Consider the following 15,017-nt stretch of genomic DNA (forward strand, 5'->3'; position numbering starts at 1 on the left):
AGATCTTGGATCGATTTCCAGTAGTTTTTTTTTTTTTTTGTCGACCGATTTCCAGTAGTTTAAATAACCGATGTTTGCAACACTTTTTAATCATTCAGCAAAATCCAACCGCCAAGAAAAAAAACACCAAAGCTAAAAGGTCTCAGTTTTACAAACAAATCACTGAGGACAATTTTTTCTTTTATCTGAGATAAAGTTTTGATTTCTAATATATAAAAAAACGGTTTTTGACTTGTAAAACAACACAACACAGCTCAAAGTCATTTTTATTTTTAGCTTGAGCTTCTGCTGCAGCTACTAGTATTACTAGTACTTGGGTTGTTGGAGACACCAAGACACAATGCTTCAGCCAATGGTCCACCTGGTGTTGTTGAACAGAGCCATGATGGCCCTTCATGGCTAATCCACTGGTGCTGGTTTGTTCCCTCTGCTTCCTCCATGGCTCCTCCAGCCATTGATAGTGTCAGAGAGCTTCCCATTGCTTCATCTTGATCCCGTTCTACGAAAAACCGCCTTGTCTCTTGGTTATGAGGTGTCTGGTTTGGACTCAATAGACCCTGCAATGCTCCAAAGCTTTGGTCGACTAATGGCTCCTTCTGCCTGAAATTCAGATCATAGTTGAATCCGCGTTTGAGCTCTCTGCTTGATCCAACCTTCACCTGTGCAGCTTCATGAATCGCCGGACTTAAAGTTGCAATGGCATCGCCTTCTTTCATAAACCACCTGAATTCTCTTCACATATCAAACCAATAAGTTTCAATTTTTCAACTGATTCCAAAAGGGGATAGATTTGACAAGAATGCAGGTAAATACGCACCTGTGATGATCATATGAAGAGGAAGCAGAGGGAAGAGCACAAGGCACAGAGAACTGGCTTACGGGTTGTCCGTAAAACTGGGGATATGGTTTAGCTAACTGGTTAGTATCGTTTTTAGCGGCACGAAAGTCATTGTGGTGAGATGATTCCACAGGCTTTCTTGAACGAGGACGGCTCTTGTGAGTGTGTCTCTCACAGTATTTTTGATCAGGGATCACGTTTCTAGAGCATCTCCATTTCTTGCCATCTGTTCTTTTGCACCTCCACGGCTCCATATCAGCTGCATTGTTGATTGCGTTTGAAGCAATCCCTAGCTTCAATGAACTACCTTTCGCCACTGCCACTGTCACTGTCACCCACATAGAACACATCAGATTCTTGCATTATTGAACCAAACATTCCATTCCTATGCATCCACTAAGAGGTAAAAAAACTTCTTGAACCTCGAACATTCTATTACTAATATTAATGGATTTTAGTTGCATCAAACACGATATCAAGAGATCAAGAACACATCTAACCAAGAGAAACTGATAAAAATGGGAAACCTACAGAAGTTGATCAAGTGAAAGCAAGGGAGATTTTTACCATCTGAATTGTTAGTGTTTGATGGGTTCTTGGGAATGGGTGTAAGAAGCTCAGAAGGAACAGGAACAGAAGCCATCATGTACTTATATATATTCCTCTGCCTCTCAAGCTCTTGCCATTGAGCTTCACTGAAAGCTGCACCTTCCTTTTCACTCATACTTCTTCCCATCTCCCCTGGATTTTATCCACCGATTACACATTAAAAACCTAACATAACAAAATTTCAATTCTATTCATAGCTCCGGAGTCATAAAAAGGTGAAAACTTGAAACCTGAAGAGCTCAAGGTGAAAAAAGGGTCTGCAACTGAAACAGCAGCAGAATTAGAACCGGCGAGGGAAAACATTTCCCCAAGAGAAGAAGTGTATGACTGATTGCTTGAAGCAGAGAACATGGAATCGCCAACACCAGCGGAATAGTAACACAAGGAAGCAGAGGAAGGCGATGAATATGATGGATATTGATGATGATGATGATGATGGGGTAGTACCATAACGTCTTTATGAGAGTGTTCTACAACTCCAAATCCGAACCCACCACCAAAATCTTCCTTATTACGTTCTGCTCTTGTTCCCATTTAAACTAAAAACACACACAATCTCTCTTTCTCTCTGTAATATCCACTCAAAAGTTCTCAGCTTTTACCAGAACCACCACCTCTCTTAAAACCTTAAAACCCCGATTTAAAAGCACAACAACACACATAAACAGAGAAAGAAACTCGAATACCCTTTTTGTGTTATGCTTTGTCTCTGTAATGGATACCTTGGAGATACTCAAAAGCTTTATCCTTTAAAGATCAACTACACCCAAAAAAATCCAAGAAAGAAAAAAAAAAACAGAGGAGAAACAGAGAAAGAGCACCCCCGCCTTTTCTCTTAGCCTAAAGTCCGGAACCTAAGAAGTAGAAAAAAAGGATAACCTTAAAAACACCTACAAGAACACAAAGGCTCACTCTATTTTGTCTCTCTCTCTATCTCTCTCAGTGCCACTTAAAAGATGAGGATGGGGAGAAATTAGGGATTTAGGTTAAAAAAGAGAGTTAAAGAGGAGCGGTGCCGCTATTTGAGAGCCTCATGAGCCATGAAACTGTTTTTGTTTCCTTAGTCTCCAACATTCGACCTTGTTTCAGAATACAGACAAATATCTTCATTAACTGTCAGCTACTTACTACTCTCTCTCTCTCCTCTCTCTTCCTCCTGACACAGACAGTAAGCATCCCACGTTGTCGTTTACTTCTCTAACGCCGTTAACATTCTTCTCCATACACCGCCTCTTCAATCTTTTCTTCGACCTTAGGCAACGTTTTGTTCTTTGTCTTCTTCTCAATACTACATCGTACCATCATTAAAGAGAAGAGAATTTGAGTTTCTATAGATAAACTCCGTTAAGTAAACAAACGGCGTTTAATAAGAGGAGGTGTGTGTGCTTGGAGATGTGTGTTGGTAACGGGACCCACATCTCATTTCCGTGAGAGCTTCTCGTAGGGGACCAGAGGGATGTGATGCTCTAACTAATTTTTAATTTAGACCTCCCTTTTTCTTTTTTTCCATTTTCGGCTCACTTGGCTTAGATTTTACTAATTTTCCACCCTGTTTCTTTTCTTCTTTCTCTTTTCGACCCCACTACTTTCTTGTCTCCATTACTCGTCTAAATTTTCCTGATTTTAGCTAAAACTCCCTCCTTCATAGTTCATATATCAAAGGATAATTATTGGGGGGGGAAGAAGGGAGATCAATTATTGGGGGAAAACAAATAGACGATTTATAGAACAAAATTACATATCTTTTTGTTAATAGGCTAGCTCTAGTTGTTGTTTTTTTGTCGTATAGGCTAATTCTATTTATTGGAAACTATAGGACCACTCACTAATGTTCAATTGTCGTCATAAGGTCATTGTTCATTAGTGATATAATTCGGTGGTTATAGTCTTTGCATAAACATGTTCACTTACTATAAAAGAGGAGCATATTTTTTTAAGAATCCAGTGAACACCATTCTTTTTAAAAAAACTATTGGAATCACTCTAATCAGAGACTAATGTAAATCATATAAACTCATGAAAGGTTTATGTTGAGATTTGGCTACATATCACAAACATGTTCCAAACTATATTGCCTAGAGACTACCAATTCTATACAGATCCAATCATTTGGAATCAACTCCGAGATATGTTTTTCTTGTTACCAAGAAATGAGAGAATAGAACCTACCAAAAGGGATACAAATAAATAATTCCTCTGTTTTCAGCGTCGGTCTAACCTGTTTCGAGCAGATCTTGGCATCGAGACAAAATTCAACGTGTGTCCAGCATGTAGATGTTGAGAAGACTACCAGTCTGAAACAAGCATATTTGGTTAACCATGATACAGCTAATAATAGCTATTTGGAACTAACTCAAACCAATCGACAGCCAAGTAACCCAAAACAAAATATGTGGCACCACTAAAACTATATAGAGATGTCTCAATTAAGAACCATAAGAACATATAAAAGATTGAATCGTGCCACTAAAACTATGTAGAGATGTCTCAAGAACCATAAGAACATTTAAAGATTGAATCGTTTGGAGTTTTTGGGAGAATACTAGCAGACAAATTTAAACCTCGAATATTTTTAAACTGTCGGGAAAAAAATGACATAACGTCAAGTATTTTCTCACAAAAGAATGGAACGTGATGGCTTTAGTATCTCGCGGGGACAAACGTTACTTGTTTAAATAAATATTTTAAGCGAATTCATTTCACATGAAGAATGAAGAAGCAGCATCAAATTACTCGGAAGAAGATAACAGATTCGTATTAACGATTTAACGTGAACTTGGACTCTCTCGCAGACATTTAATCAAAGATGTTGAGTGCAATTAATGCTGCAAAAAAAAAATGTATAAAGGACAAATTAAGAATAAAATACCACCAGTTCGATACGATCGGAAATAGGCTGGGAAACGACGGACGTTTAGGGTCCGTACCAACTCCAGTTTATGGTCTTGACGTTCCGATTCCGCCATCACACCTATTTCCCTTCCGATCGTCCAACTTCTAGCCGGTGACATTTTGGCATATCAATCCATGCTTTACACGTGTACACATGTGTGAAAGCCTTATATGGGCCACTATGATCGTATACTAGCTAAAGCATGGCCCATTACTAAAAGGTCTATATTTACCCATAAATTACGTTTTTTTTCCGAGTGAAATACATGTTTACCGCAGTTTTTTTTTTCCTCTAGTTTTTAACTTTCTACTGCCCCAGCAACTTGTCTGTATTTATAATCAGGTGATGAAATCTAAAAAAAAAAGTGGTACACACAATACAGTTTTTTAAATGTAATAGTTAATCAGCGATTATACATTTTCATTTTGCAATATATATTTTCCAATAATCCGATTGTACTCTACTAAACTCCGAGATGTCTTAGTCATGTGACATGTAATCGTGGAGTCATAATGTCATGGCATGAAAAACCAGATATCCGGACTTTGCTACCTCTATCACTCCTTTTTAAACTATATGAAATGGATTTCCACAAAAATATATAATTTTGTTGATGATATATACATAATATTTCTATTATATCCATATAAATACACAAAATCACAGCCGCATTTTCATATTATGCCGATAAGTTGTGAAAAGAAAATGTTGGATAAACACTTACAAATTAACTTATAAGTGAATGATGTTTTACAAATCTAATAATATAACGCAGATATAGTATTGCGTCGAAATTGAAATACATTCGGAATTGAAGGAAATAAATATATATATATATATATATATATATATATTTTTTTGAACCTTGAAATTATAAATATAATTTGATAGAAAGACATTTATCGTATGTCCTTTTCTTCTTAAAGCACCGTTTTAAAGTTAGATGTATTTTATTATTTAACACCGGCCGGAATGTTAGGAATCTTTATTATATATGTCGCAACTTGTAGTATAATGAGATTAGTTGATGTTACGATTAATCATATAAATATATCTGGTAAATATAATGCGATCAATATATCACTCCGGAAGAAAACCCGGCGACGATATCCACGACACATTATACTAAAAAGTATCACCCATAATTTATTTACGAAAACTTCGTTACGGTGGATCTAGTTGGAGAGAAGAGAGGTTAACATTTGTTCTCGAGGGTCCATTCCAAATCCAAGTAATGTAACATAAAATATAGTTAATTCGATGTTTAGGGGGATAGAACTAAAATTGAGTTTATATGGTTTTGTGTTCGAAAATATTATAGTAGTTCAAAGATTCAGAAATATTTTTGGTGTAATCCAAAAATATAGAATATTTGTTAGTTTTTCTCTTTTAGAAATCTATCTGATTCTATTTTTTTTTAAGTAAGAATAGAAATTTATGGTTAGTTTTTGTCTCATTCCTTTTGTTTCGGTAAAATCAATGAGCATACAAAACGAATGACGTCGCCTACCATGCATACGTACTTACGCCGTCAATACGCCGTCTAACAATCATTTGTTTGTATGCATCGAATCAACATTTAATGGGAGAGTAAAAAAAAAAGGATATTGGATTGAATGCCATTATTGCCGAATAGCAGAGCCGTGCTTAATGAACAAAAAATAAGATATTTGCCTTAGGCCCCCTTAATATTAAGCAAGTTTTAGGGCCCTTAATTTTTGTATTTTTATTTAGTATATTGGTTGGTGTCCCAAAAAAAAGAAAATTAGTATATTGGTTAATCTATATTTTTGTGTTATTTTTTGTGGTTGAAAATTTATTATAAATTAATAAAAAGCATAAGTACTTTATAATATCTTATAAAATAATATTTAAATCTCATTTACAGCTTATATTTTTTAAAAAATAATTAAAGCAAAATGGAAATTTTTTTTTTGTTATTTACCTTAGGACTCTAATACTCTAAACACGGCACTGCGAATAGCACATGCAAATTTGACCAACAGGACAATGTTTGAAGCATGAAACAGCATATCACTAAGTACGGATTAGAACCAATCGATGTTCGATCGATTTGAAGACACGACATATGAGTCAGGTAATACTTTAAACAAATCCACTGTAAAACCAGATTTTTTGTTTAAACAAATATAATAATAAATGTATCCAGAGAGAGAGAGAGCGAGCGTGTTATCTTCTGAACCAGGACTCAGGACTGGCCCTAGGCTTAATTTTCTTAAAGCAACCCTTCTAAACGCCAACTTTTTAATAAATTATTAGAACATTAATTTTTGGATAAGTTTCTTTGATATAGTTGTGATAAAAACATCATTTTGTTACTGTATTTTAGGCGTCATATAATTCTGGATCGGCTCTGTTCTGAACCATTTAATTTTACAACCAGTTGTGTGATCTTCTTGTTTGAATATTGTAGAGATCTCGTAAGTTATTCTGTAAGCTTCTGATTTGGATTCTTATAGTTGTTGTGCAGACATTCTCATTGATGAGCACGGAGCACCTATACATCAGATAGTATTACGAGTTGTTTAATTTTTTACTCTCATTGAGCAAAAATTTGGTGGATGCCCATAGAAATTAAAAATTTGTAGAAAAAAATGCAAAAGAAATTCCAGTCATTACAATTTTCGAAATTAAAAAAAAAAATTGTTTAAAAATACTAAATTAACTAATCTATGGTGGTCCGATGGTTGGTCACTATAAATAAAAAAAATGAAAAAATAAATATCTGACTCTTCTCATATCTCGAAATTAGTTTGAATTTCAGTTTGGTATTTATGGTTATTAAAATATAAATATTGTGGGGATGTAGTTGATCAAATGTTATACTTTCACACAAAAATAAGTTCTATTATAAAACAGAAATAGTTATTAGTTATGAGAATCACGTGGTTTGGATCTACCACGTCCACAATCGGCATTGTGAAAAAAAAAACTGATATTGTTTTTTTTTTTTAAAAAAAACTATCACTTTATTTCTCCTTGCCACTTCCGCCAAAAAGGGACATCGTTTTTGTTTATCGTTACCTCTACGTTGGTCTGAAAATAGATATAGTTGCGTGTCATGAAACAAAGCAAAAAAAGTTGTAACGGGTAAGAAAAAACGGTTTAGCAAATTTTAGAGGAACAAGAAATGATTATTGAAATGGAAAACAGTGTGACGTCAAATAATATTTATATATAAAAGAGAAAGCTTATTGAAAAGAGGATCTGTGCATGATCATATGATAAAGCCAAGTCATGGACTGTTCTGCAGTTTCACTGGATGGTTCAACCACCACGCACCTCTTTTTCTTTGGGCGTTTAATGACACAGCCCACATTTCGCTTTTTATATCTTTTTTTGGTTTAAATTTGATTTGGTTATCTATCTCTTCTCTCTTTCAAATTTTCTCAATTTCAAAGTCTTTTCCGTACAAAGTATTCTGTTCACCTAGAGAAATTTTGCAATTTTACACATGTAAGAAATGGCTTAAATTTACTCCACTGCAGACAAACATTACTTTGCTTGTATATATATATTTCATAAACTTTTTATATAGTAATATAAATGTGAACAATTAGGTCCCTTATCTATGCATATGGATTATAGAATAAAGAAAAACCCCAATTTGCCACTCAACTTCATCGTAAGTAACAAAAAATATACACATAGTTTCTCTATTCTCTTGCCCGTTTTGACAATAGCTTCAGAATTTGTTTCAAGCAAAAGTCACCAATTCGGTTTCTTTTTGTCTTTTTTTGTTTCTTTTCTTGTTTTGTTCTATGTCTATTTCTCTCCAAATGTAAAAGAAAAGATATTTGGACTAAAGTCACCATCTTCCGATCAATATACAGAGAATTTTTCGACAAGAGCCCATTTAAAGATGTCCAAAATCAACTCACAGCCACAAGTTATTTAGCCAGTGTTTTTAATACCGAACCGGTCAAACCGGTGGATCCGTGACCCCTAAACAGTCATTTTCGAGTGTCGTGAACAATATCACCTTATGAATATCATATTATATTAATCACGTATCATCTATACACTATGTATATACATTCACACAACCTTCAGATTTTTGTTTCTCTCCATATTCTCCTCTTCTCAACTCCCACATAAAGAGAGAATAGATAGACAGAGAGAGGTTATACATATTATATAAATACATTGCACAACTATACAACACAGGTCGACTTCATCCATGGATCTCTCTTTTTAAACTCCCAAATATATAAAGAAGAGTTCTTTAAATTTTAAAAGTTTAACATCTCTAAGCTTTGAGCCATGGCTGTGATGAAGACAAGAAGAGCAGCGACCGTTGCAGGGACATGGCTCAACGAAGCCGTTAGCTTCGTCGTGTTCTGTCTCTTAGACATCGTGGATTCATTGCTTTGTCTCATCTACAAAGCAGCAGACTACCTCTTCGAATCCGAGTGGAAGCCTTGCTATTGCTTGTCGGCAAAGGAACCCATCACGGCCACTCGAGGAAAGATCCTCTTGTCTCACAATAATGGCGAATCCAAGATCCTCACTCTTTCTCGGCCTCAAGAACTCAGGTAGTCTGTACTTTTCTGTTTTCGTTAACTAATGCAAAAATGTAACAATATCAGAATTGTCCAAAAATATGTTACTTTGCAAAACCCAAAAATATATATTAAATAGGATATTGATAGTGAATAAACTTGTGTATTGCACCAAAAAAAATTAAATAAACTTGTGTTTAATCATTAATGTGGTGTTCTGGTTTTACCTTATAATTTTTCATACTATCAAAATTTACGTGAATTTTATAAACTATAATTGCTCACAATTGTTCCATATATAACCAACTCATGCTATTTTTTTTCTAATAAAATTAAAATAGGACCTTGAGCCAATTTTGTCCTTAGGAGTTGAAATTTCAATTTTAATTCGGTTTAGGAGTTGAGCGGATTCATATTCCTTTTGGTTTTCTTGTAGCGGACGCTCCAAGATTGAGCTAGAGGATATCTCTGAGACCCTTTACACACGTCCTTCTCTTTTATCCGACCTCTCTAACGTCTCCGTTAACGAGCTCAATAAACGGTTTGTTAAAGTTATTCGGTCCGACTCCAAGTGTAGCGACCATCATGAGAGGACTAAGACCAAAAGGAGGAAATCAATAACAAAGTCAAGCATGACAGTGAACTTCACGGTCGTTGAGATGCTTCGGGGAAAGATCAAACCGCAGAATCTGAACCGCGATGTCTCTCGATGGTCTGATTGTGATTGTGGGTTTTGTACATCTTGGGCCTCCACTTCCGACAAAGATCATTCCCTCTTTGTCCAAACTCAAATCCCAAATGGTAAAAGTTCACGTGCATCTTTATTTGATTATAAACTATGATTAATACAATCGATTTTTTTGGTATTTATTTTAATTTGTTTTTACATTTATATGTTTATTGTTTTAGAAAACATATACACGATAAATTATTGCGTTTATTTATAAAAACTTCCTTATATATAGATTATAAATGAAAATAGGCTAAACAAAATGGTTTTTTGTTCTAGACATGGTTTAAATTCTTTCAACCATAACATCGGCTGCTATTGCTCACACGTGTTTTGATATTTATTTATGCTCTAATGTAATTTGTTCTATCCTCCTTTATTGTAATCAAACTATTTGTATGCTCCAAATGACATCCTTTGAGAGGGTGTTAAAAAGGTGAATACAACAGATTTAAAGAGATAAAATGATTCTTTATATTTATGATTTTTTGATACTCTAAAATGTTAATTTAATATTTTAATTATTTTTTGACGTTTTAAAAATAATTGGATTCATTACAGCAGGTGTAATTACGAAAGAGGATGTGTTGTTCATCCATGGTTTCATATCTTCGTCAGCGTTTTGGACGGAAACGGTGTTTCCCAGCCTGTCGGCCTCCTCCTCACCTTACAGGCTCTTTGCGGTGGATCTTCTAGGATTCGGGAAGAGCCCTAAGCCAGCTGATTCACTCTACACGTTACGAGAACACGTAGAGATGATCGAGAAATCAGTCTTACTGAAACATAATGTGAAGTCTTTCCACATCGTGGCTCACTCTTTGGGATGCATTTTGGCGCTTGGCCTCGCGGCTAGACACGGCGGCTTAATCAAGTCGCTCACCCTCCTTGCTCCGGTGAGTTTCTTAGTTTAAGCTTATTTGAACCGTCTTTGTTGATCTTTAAGCATGCGGGACATTAAACTTACATAATAGATTGTAAGTTTTTTCCAATCTTTATATTGGGTCACTCATTATATTTTTAGCTAATCACTTATCGTAAGAAAAGTATGCGACTACATATTTGGCACGGTTGCTTTTTGTTCCCCTTATTTTGCTCTTTTTAAATTTGAAAAGAAAGCTTAATATTTTGTGTTTCTTAAACAAATTTGTTTCTTTGAAGAAATTGACATTTTGTGATATTTTTAGAATGTGACAAGAAATATTTTGAAAAGGTAGAGTTTAAATAATTAGTTTGAAAAAACGTATGGTGCAAAACAATAGATGTGTGATACGACTAATATATACAATACGTGTGCATGTGAACGTGTGGGCAGCCGTACTATCCGGTACCGGCAGGAGAGGCGAAGCCGAGGCAGTATGTGATGAAGAAGGTGGCGCCGAGGAAGGTTTGGCCGCCAATAGCTTTAGGAGCGTCGATGGCTTGTTGGTACGAACACATTAGCCGTACCATTTGTCTCCTCATCTGCAAAAACCACCGTCTTTGGCAATTCCTGGCTAATCTCTTGACCCGTAATAACAGGTTTTTGTTTTTTTTTATCATATTTATTTTTCATTTAATCTATTCTCTTTTGCTAAAAAAAAAAAATCGGAAAAGAACTATAGACTTAAAATCCAATGCGTACAAAGATATATTAAAACGCTAACAATACACGAGGATCACAATGTTGGTGGTTTTGTATCAGTTTGTTTGGAATATTTTGAAGTGATCTAAAAACTAAAAAGTTAGGTTTAGTCTAAACGTAGATTCTTTTTCTGTTTAAAGTTTATCAACTTTATTACAGGTTTAGAGTCATATTCAATTGGTAGGAAACAATTAATTGAGGGTTGATGTAGCTAGTTAGTTGCTGTCATCAGTTACCAAACCACATCCGATGAACTAAATTCTACTTACAAATTTAATTCATAGCCGTATATGGTCGCTGGCTAGGTAGTGTCTACTTACTTTACAATTAACCTAAATACTCACTAAAATAGTTAACATATAAACAATTTTAGATAAAGTACAACTCTGCGTGGTGTAAATAACCAGATATATGGAGCCACGTGTTTTGACATGCCATTAGTATGTCTCCATTAATTGGAGACGAGCTCTAAGAAAAATGGATGATTAGGCAACCTAACTAGACTCTCGTGCTATGCTAAAAATTTAATTTCTAGCCTAAATTCATATGACTATGTTTATTTGGAGCAATCGAAATTGATTATACTTTTGAAATGTCTAGGTTGGTTGATCGGCCTAGTTTAGTGACATGTCGATATAGATTTTACGACTATGTTCTATAGTTTCTGCTTTGCAGCTCTAGTCCTACCAAAACAACCAACCCGTCAACATCAAATTAAATAAGGAAATGGAACCAAAATTCGTCCGATCAATGCTACCAGATATGAATTTTGACTCCAAAAACAAAACTATGAATTTTTCGTTAAAAAATAATTAAAATTAATATAAATGCCAAGTTTAATAGGTAAATTTGCTATGATGAGGTTACATCTGACATGCAAAAAGCGATGACTCTTTATTGTTGTAGCAAGTGGATATGCCGATTAATTAATAAGTAATGAGGTTACAACATCTTGCTATATATCATCTATTGTACTAACAGTTAATTTTCTGTATACAGAACAGTGAACTTTTTAATAGAAGGTTTCATGTGTCACACGCACAATGCAGCATGGCACACTCTACACAACATTATATGTGGGACAGGAAGCAAACTAGATACGTATCTAGACATCGTACGAGATAAGCTGAAGTGTAACGTGACCATCTTCCACGGAGGAGACGACGAACTCATCCCCATCGAATGTAGCTACAACGTTAAGCAGCGGATTCCTCGGGCACGAGTTACTGTTATTGAGAAAAAAGATCATATCACCATGGTCGTTGGGAGACAGGATGAGTTTGCCAGAGAGCTCCAAGAGATTTGGAAGACTTCATCTTGCTGAAAGTGTGTTCTATGAAAACTTGCAATTGATCATCAATTGATCATCTATGTAATTGATTGATAAAAAATATTCTTAAGAGTTTTACCATTATAAATTAAGGAAATCCTTATGTACTTTAGCCATGAGAAAGAAAAAAAAAAAGAAGAGAATGGCGTATCAAATAATAAATGTTCACGTTTTTTTCTGTTTGCTGATTTTTTAATTAAATTCTTTAAAGTTGTATTAATATATATTCATGCAAATAGAAGGTGTGACTTTGTTTATGCCTTCTTTTTCCAGACCATTTCTGACCATTTAACACACACATAGAACATATATATATATGTATATATATAAGATTCTCTGGGAATTAGTCCTTATCATAAAGGCATTGTGTATCATTAAACCCTATGAAGCCGCTGCTCGAAAAACAAGATTATATTACATGAAAAGGTGCTTTTATTTGTAAATAAAGTAACCTTGAATAGCTAAGATGTTTTTTTTTGCGTGTGATTTATAAAGTATACTACTATTATGTAAAATATTTTAGGCGGCTAAAAAAATATGCTGTTTGTTAAAAACATGCCCGAAATTCTGCTATCTAAAAAAAAACATGCGATAAAAATGATTCAATTTATTTACAATTTTACTATTCGTCTTTTGCCAATAAATATTATTTTAAATTTGGTGTCGAAAATGCATGAGATCTTTCTGCGTAGACAATGAACAATATGTGTGAGTAGCTTCTTCTCTTATGTTCATCATAAGATTTTTCTTCTATGTGAGTAGTTTTCTTTTTGTTGAATCATGAGTTAATGATAGATTAGGATAGATTAGTGGTTGGATATTGATGTTTAGGATCAAATCTTGTTAGACTTATAGGTTGCTAATCTCAAGAAAATTATTACGCTTATTCTTTTTTTTTCCTTCTATATAGATTCGTTCACAAGGATATTTTTATATACTCATGTGAATAGTTAGGTGATGATGGACTGCAAGTGGGTCAGATTGGTTGAACAAATTTACCAATATTAATGATTGTTTTGGACCCATCCAACTATATTATATATTCTGTTACTTTACAGCTACATTCATATCCATATCATAAATTAATATGATTCATCAGTCACTCGTTCCATCTGTAAGTCCCTGATCACCATCAACAACGGAGGTTGAGTTTGAGTCCTTCGCTTTTCAACAGAAAAAGGAAAAGATGAATTTCGAGGTCTTTTTCGCTTTTCAGTGTTTTAATTAGGATCCATTTGTTATTTAAATAATTGATTATCGCACAATTTTGAATTAATGATTCAAAAATCTAAGAATTCAGAATATTTAAGACTTCTTTAAAGAGCAATATTAGTGTTTTGACAGGATATTTTCTTTTCAGGACAGGGTATATGTATTCTTCTAATCTGAAGTGAAATACATTTTGCGAATTACTAACATTGCGTCCACCGTCCATTATGTTTGGATTCTTTCCAAATCAATGTGATTCCACTGATCATATCACTCAAAGAATGTATTATTGGAGTGAAACATATCCTATCTCATCATATTATCAAATTTAAAGTACTTTCTTTATAGATTTCAATTATAAGTTATGTCCATTGCATCTCAAACCAAATTTTACCTCATTTTTTGTTATTAGATAAAAATGCATAGAGCCATAAATGCAACATTGCAAGAGTAATAGAAAAACAAAAGCAAAACCAACCCAAATATAAATTAATAATAAATGGTGTTATTTCTTGGGATTCTCCAAGTAAAAGTTGCGCTTCTCTTCCTCGTCCATGAATGAGGTAACGTGAAAAGACTTGCCGATTCCCATAGGAGTCTTGAAGTAAATCTTCTTGCTTTTTGGCTCCTCCATACTCATCTCCACAATTGGTACCCACAAAAACATCTGCTTACTCTTCACTCCTATACACACAATACAAATTCATAAATAAATCCAAAAATCAATATATATAATCATTATTTGATGAAGTAGCAGTACCTGTCATCTTCTTCATACAACACTTGTCGACATAGGCGGTGACCTCAAGAGCGTAGGAGACGCGAGTGTTGGTGGCTTCGAAGAAATGCTCGTAAGGCGTGTCTTGCTTCATCCACACGAACCCCGTGGCTCTAACTCTTCCACACTCCACAAGATTCTTTAAAGGCATCACTCCTTTTGGAAACCCTAGCTCCTCTAGAAGCTCCACTGATTTCTGGTAACACTCCTCCGCTCCGTACACGATCTCAGCCCCTTCTCTCTCCCCTCCGACCACCACGACTTCCTGGCTCGCCATTTAATCACAAGATTATAGAATTCTACAAGAAACAATCTCTTATGTTTTCTCTTTAATATTGTGAAGAGGATTAATGTTGTGGTGAGGCTTTTGGAAGATATAAATAATTTAAACTTAATAAAAAAGATGAAGGGGAGATATCAGAAGAGGGAGTAGGTGGTTGAACGGTGGGTTGTGTGAATCATTTATTTGTTTGCCTAATTTTCTCT

General features: G+C 34.7%; 3 protein-coding genes across 5 annotated transcripts; 1 reads left to right on the top strand and 2 right to left on the bottom strand.

The window, feature by feature from the left end:
• Positions 1–206: 206 nt before the first annotated feature.
• LOC18031087 (growth-regulating factor 8) lies at positions 207–2,395 on the bottom strand. 2 transcript variants are annotated; one of them, XM_024149829.1, is made up of 4 exons: positions 1,678–2,395; positions 1,406–1,579; positions 818–1,166; positions 207–723 (listed from the first exon to the last, which is right to left on the bottom strand). In XM_024149829.1, the coding sequence occupies exons 1-4, from the start codon at positions 1,979–1,981 to the stop codon at positions 273–275; spliced, it is 1,278 nt and encodes a 425-aa protein (XP_024005597.1). In that variant the 5' UTR covers positions 1,982–2,395; the 3' UTR covers positions 207–272. The 2 variants fall into 2 exon arrangements, with proteins under 2 accessions (XP_024005597.1, XP_006413469.2); XM_006413406.2 differs by having other exon boundaries at positions 207–732.
• Positions 2,396–8,432: 6,037 nt separating this feature from the next.
• On the top strand, positions 8,433–12,705 carry LOC18031088 (probable lysophospholipase BODYGUARD 3). 2 transcript variants are annotated; one of them, XM_006413407.2, is made up of 5 exons: positions 8,433–8,896; positions 9,300–9,664; positions 10,155–10,486; positions 10,906–11,111; positions 12,214–12,705. In XM_006413407.2, the coding sequence occupies exons 1-5, from the start codon at positions 8,625–8,627 to the stop codon at positions 12,536–12,538; spliced, it is 1,500 nt and encodes a 499-aa protein (XP_006413470.1). In that variant the 5' UTR covers positions 8,433–8,624; the 3' UTR covers positions 12,539–12,705. The 2 variants fall into 2 exon arrangements, with proteins under 2 accessions (XP_006413470.1, XP_024005382.1); XM_024149614.1 differs by having other exon boundaries at positions 10,158–10,486.
• A 1,428-nt stretch (positions 12,706–14,133) lies between these two features.
• LOC18031089 lies at positions 14,134–15,007 on the bottom strand. Its single transcript, XM_006413408.2, has 2 exons — positions 14,514–15,007; positions 14,134–14,437 (listed from the first exon to the last, which is right to left on the bottom strand). Exons 1-2 carry the CDS (start codon positions 14,806–14,808, stop codon positions 14,259–14,261), a joined length of 474 nt encoding a protein of 157 aa, XP_006413471.1. The 5' UTR covers positions 14,809–15,007; the 3' UTR covers positions 14,134–14,258.
• Between the last annotated feature and the right edge of the window lie 10 nt (positions 15,008–15,017).

This window comes from Eutrema salsugineum, unplaced genomic scaffold (assembly GCF_000478725.1).
Source record: "Eutrema salsugineum unplaced genomic scaffold, Eutsalg1_0 scaffold_1, whole genome shotgun sequence".
Classification (NCBI taxonomy): Eukaryota; Viridiplantae; Streptophyta; class Magnoliopsida; order Brassicales; family Brassicaceae; genus Eutrema; species Eutrema salsugineum.

Coding starts and splice junctions, on each gene's coding strand:
- LOC18031089 (XM_006413408.2), bottom strand. CDS start 14,808: ATGGCGAGCCAGGAAGTCGTGGTGGTCGGAGGGGAGAGAGAAGGGGCT. Junction 14,438..14,513: donor TTGTATGAAGAAGATGACAG/GTACTGCTACTT, acceptor TTGTGTGTATAG/GAGTGAAGAGTAAGCAGATG.
- LOC18031088 (XM_006413407.2), top strand. CDS start 8,625: ATGGCTGTGATGAAGACAAGAAGAGCAGCGACCGTTGCAGGGACATGG. Junction 10,487..10,905: donor CGCTCACCCTCCTTGCTCCG/GTGAGTTTCTTA, acceptor ACGTGTGGGCAG/CCGTACTATCCGGTACCGGC. Junction 11,112..12,213: donor CTCTTGACCCGTAATAACAG/GTTTTTGTTTTT, acceptor TTCTGTATACAG/AACAGTGAACTTTTTAATAG.
- LOC18031087 (XM_006413406.2), bottom strand. CDS start 1,981: ATGGGAACAAGAGCAGAACGTAATAAGGAAGATTTTGGTGGTGGGTTC. Junction 1,580..1,677: donor TTTCACCTTGAGCTCTTCAG/GTTTCAAGTTTT, acceptor GATAAAATCCAG/GGGAGATGGGAAGAAGTATG. Junction 733..817: donor TCTTCATATGATCATCACAG/GTGCGTATTTAC, acceptor TGATATGTGAAG/AGAATTCAGGTGGTTTATGA.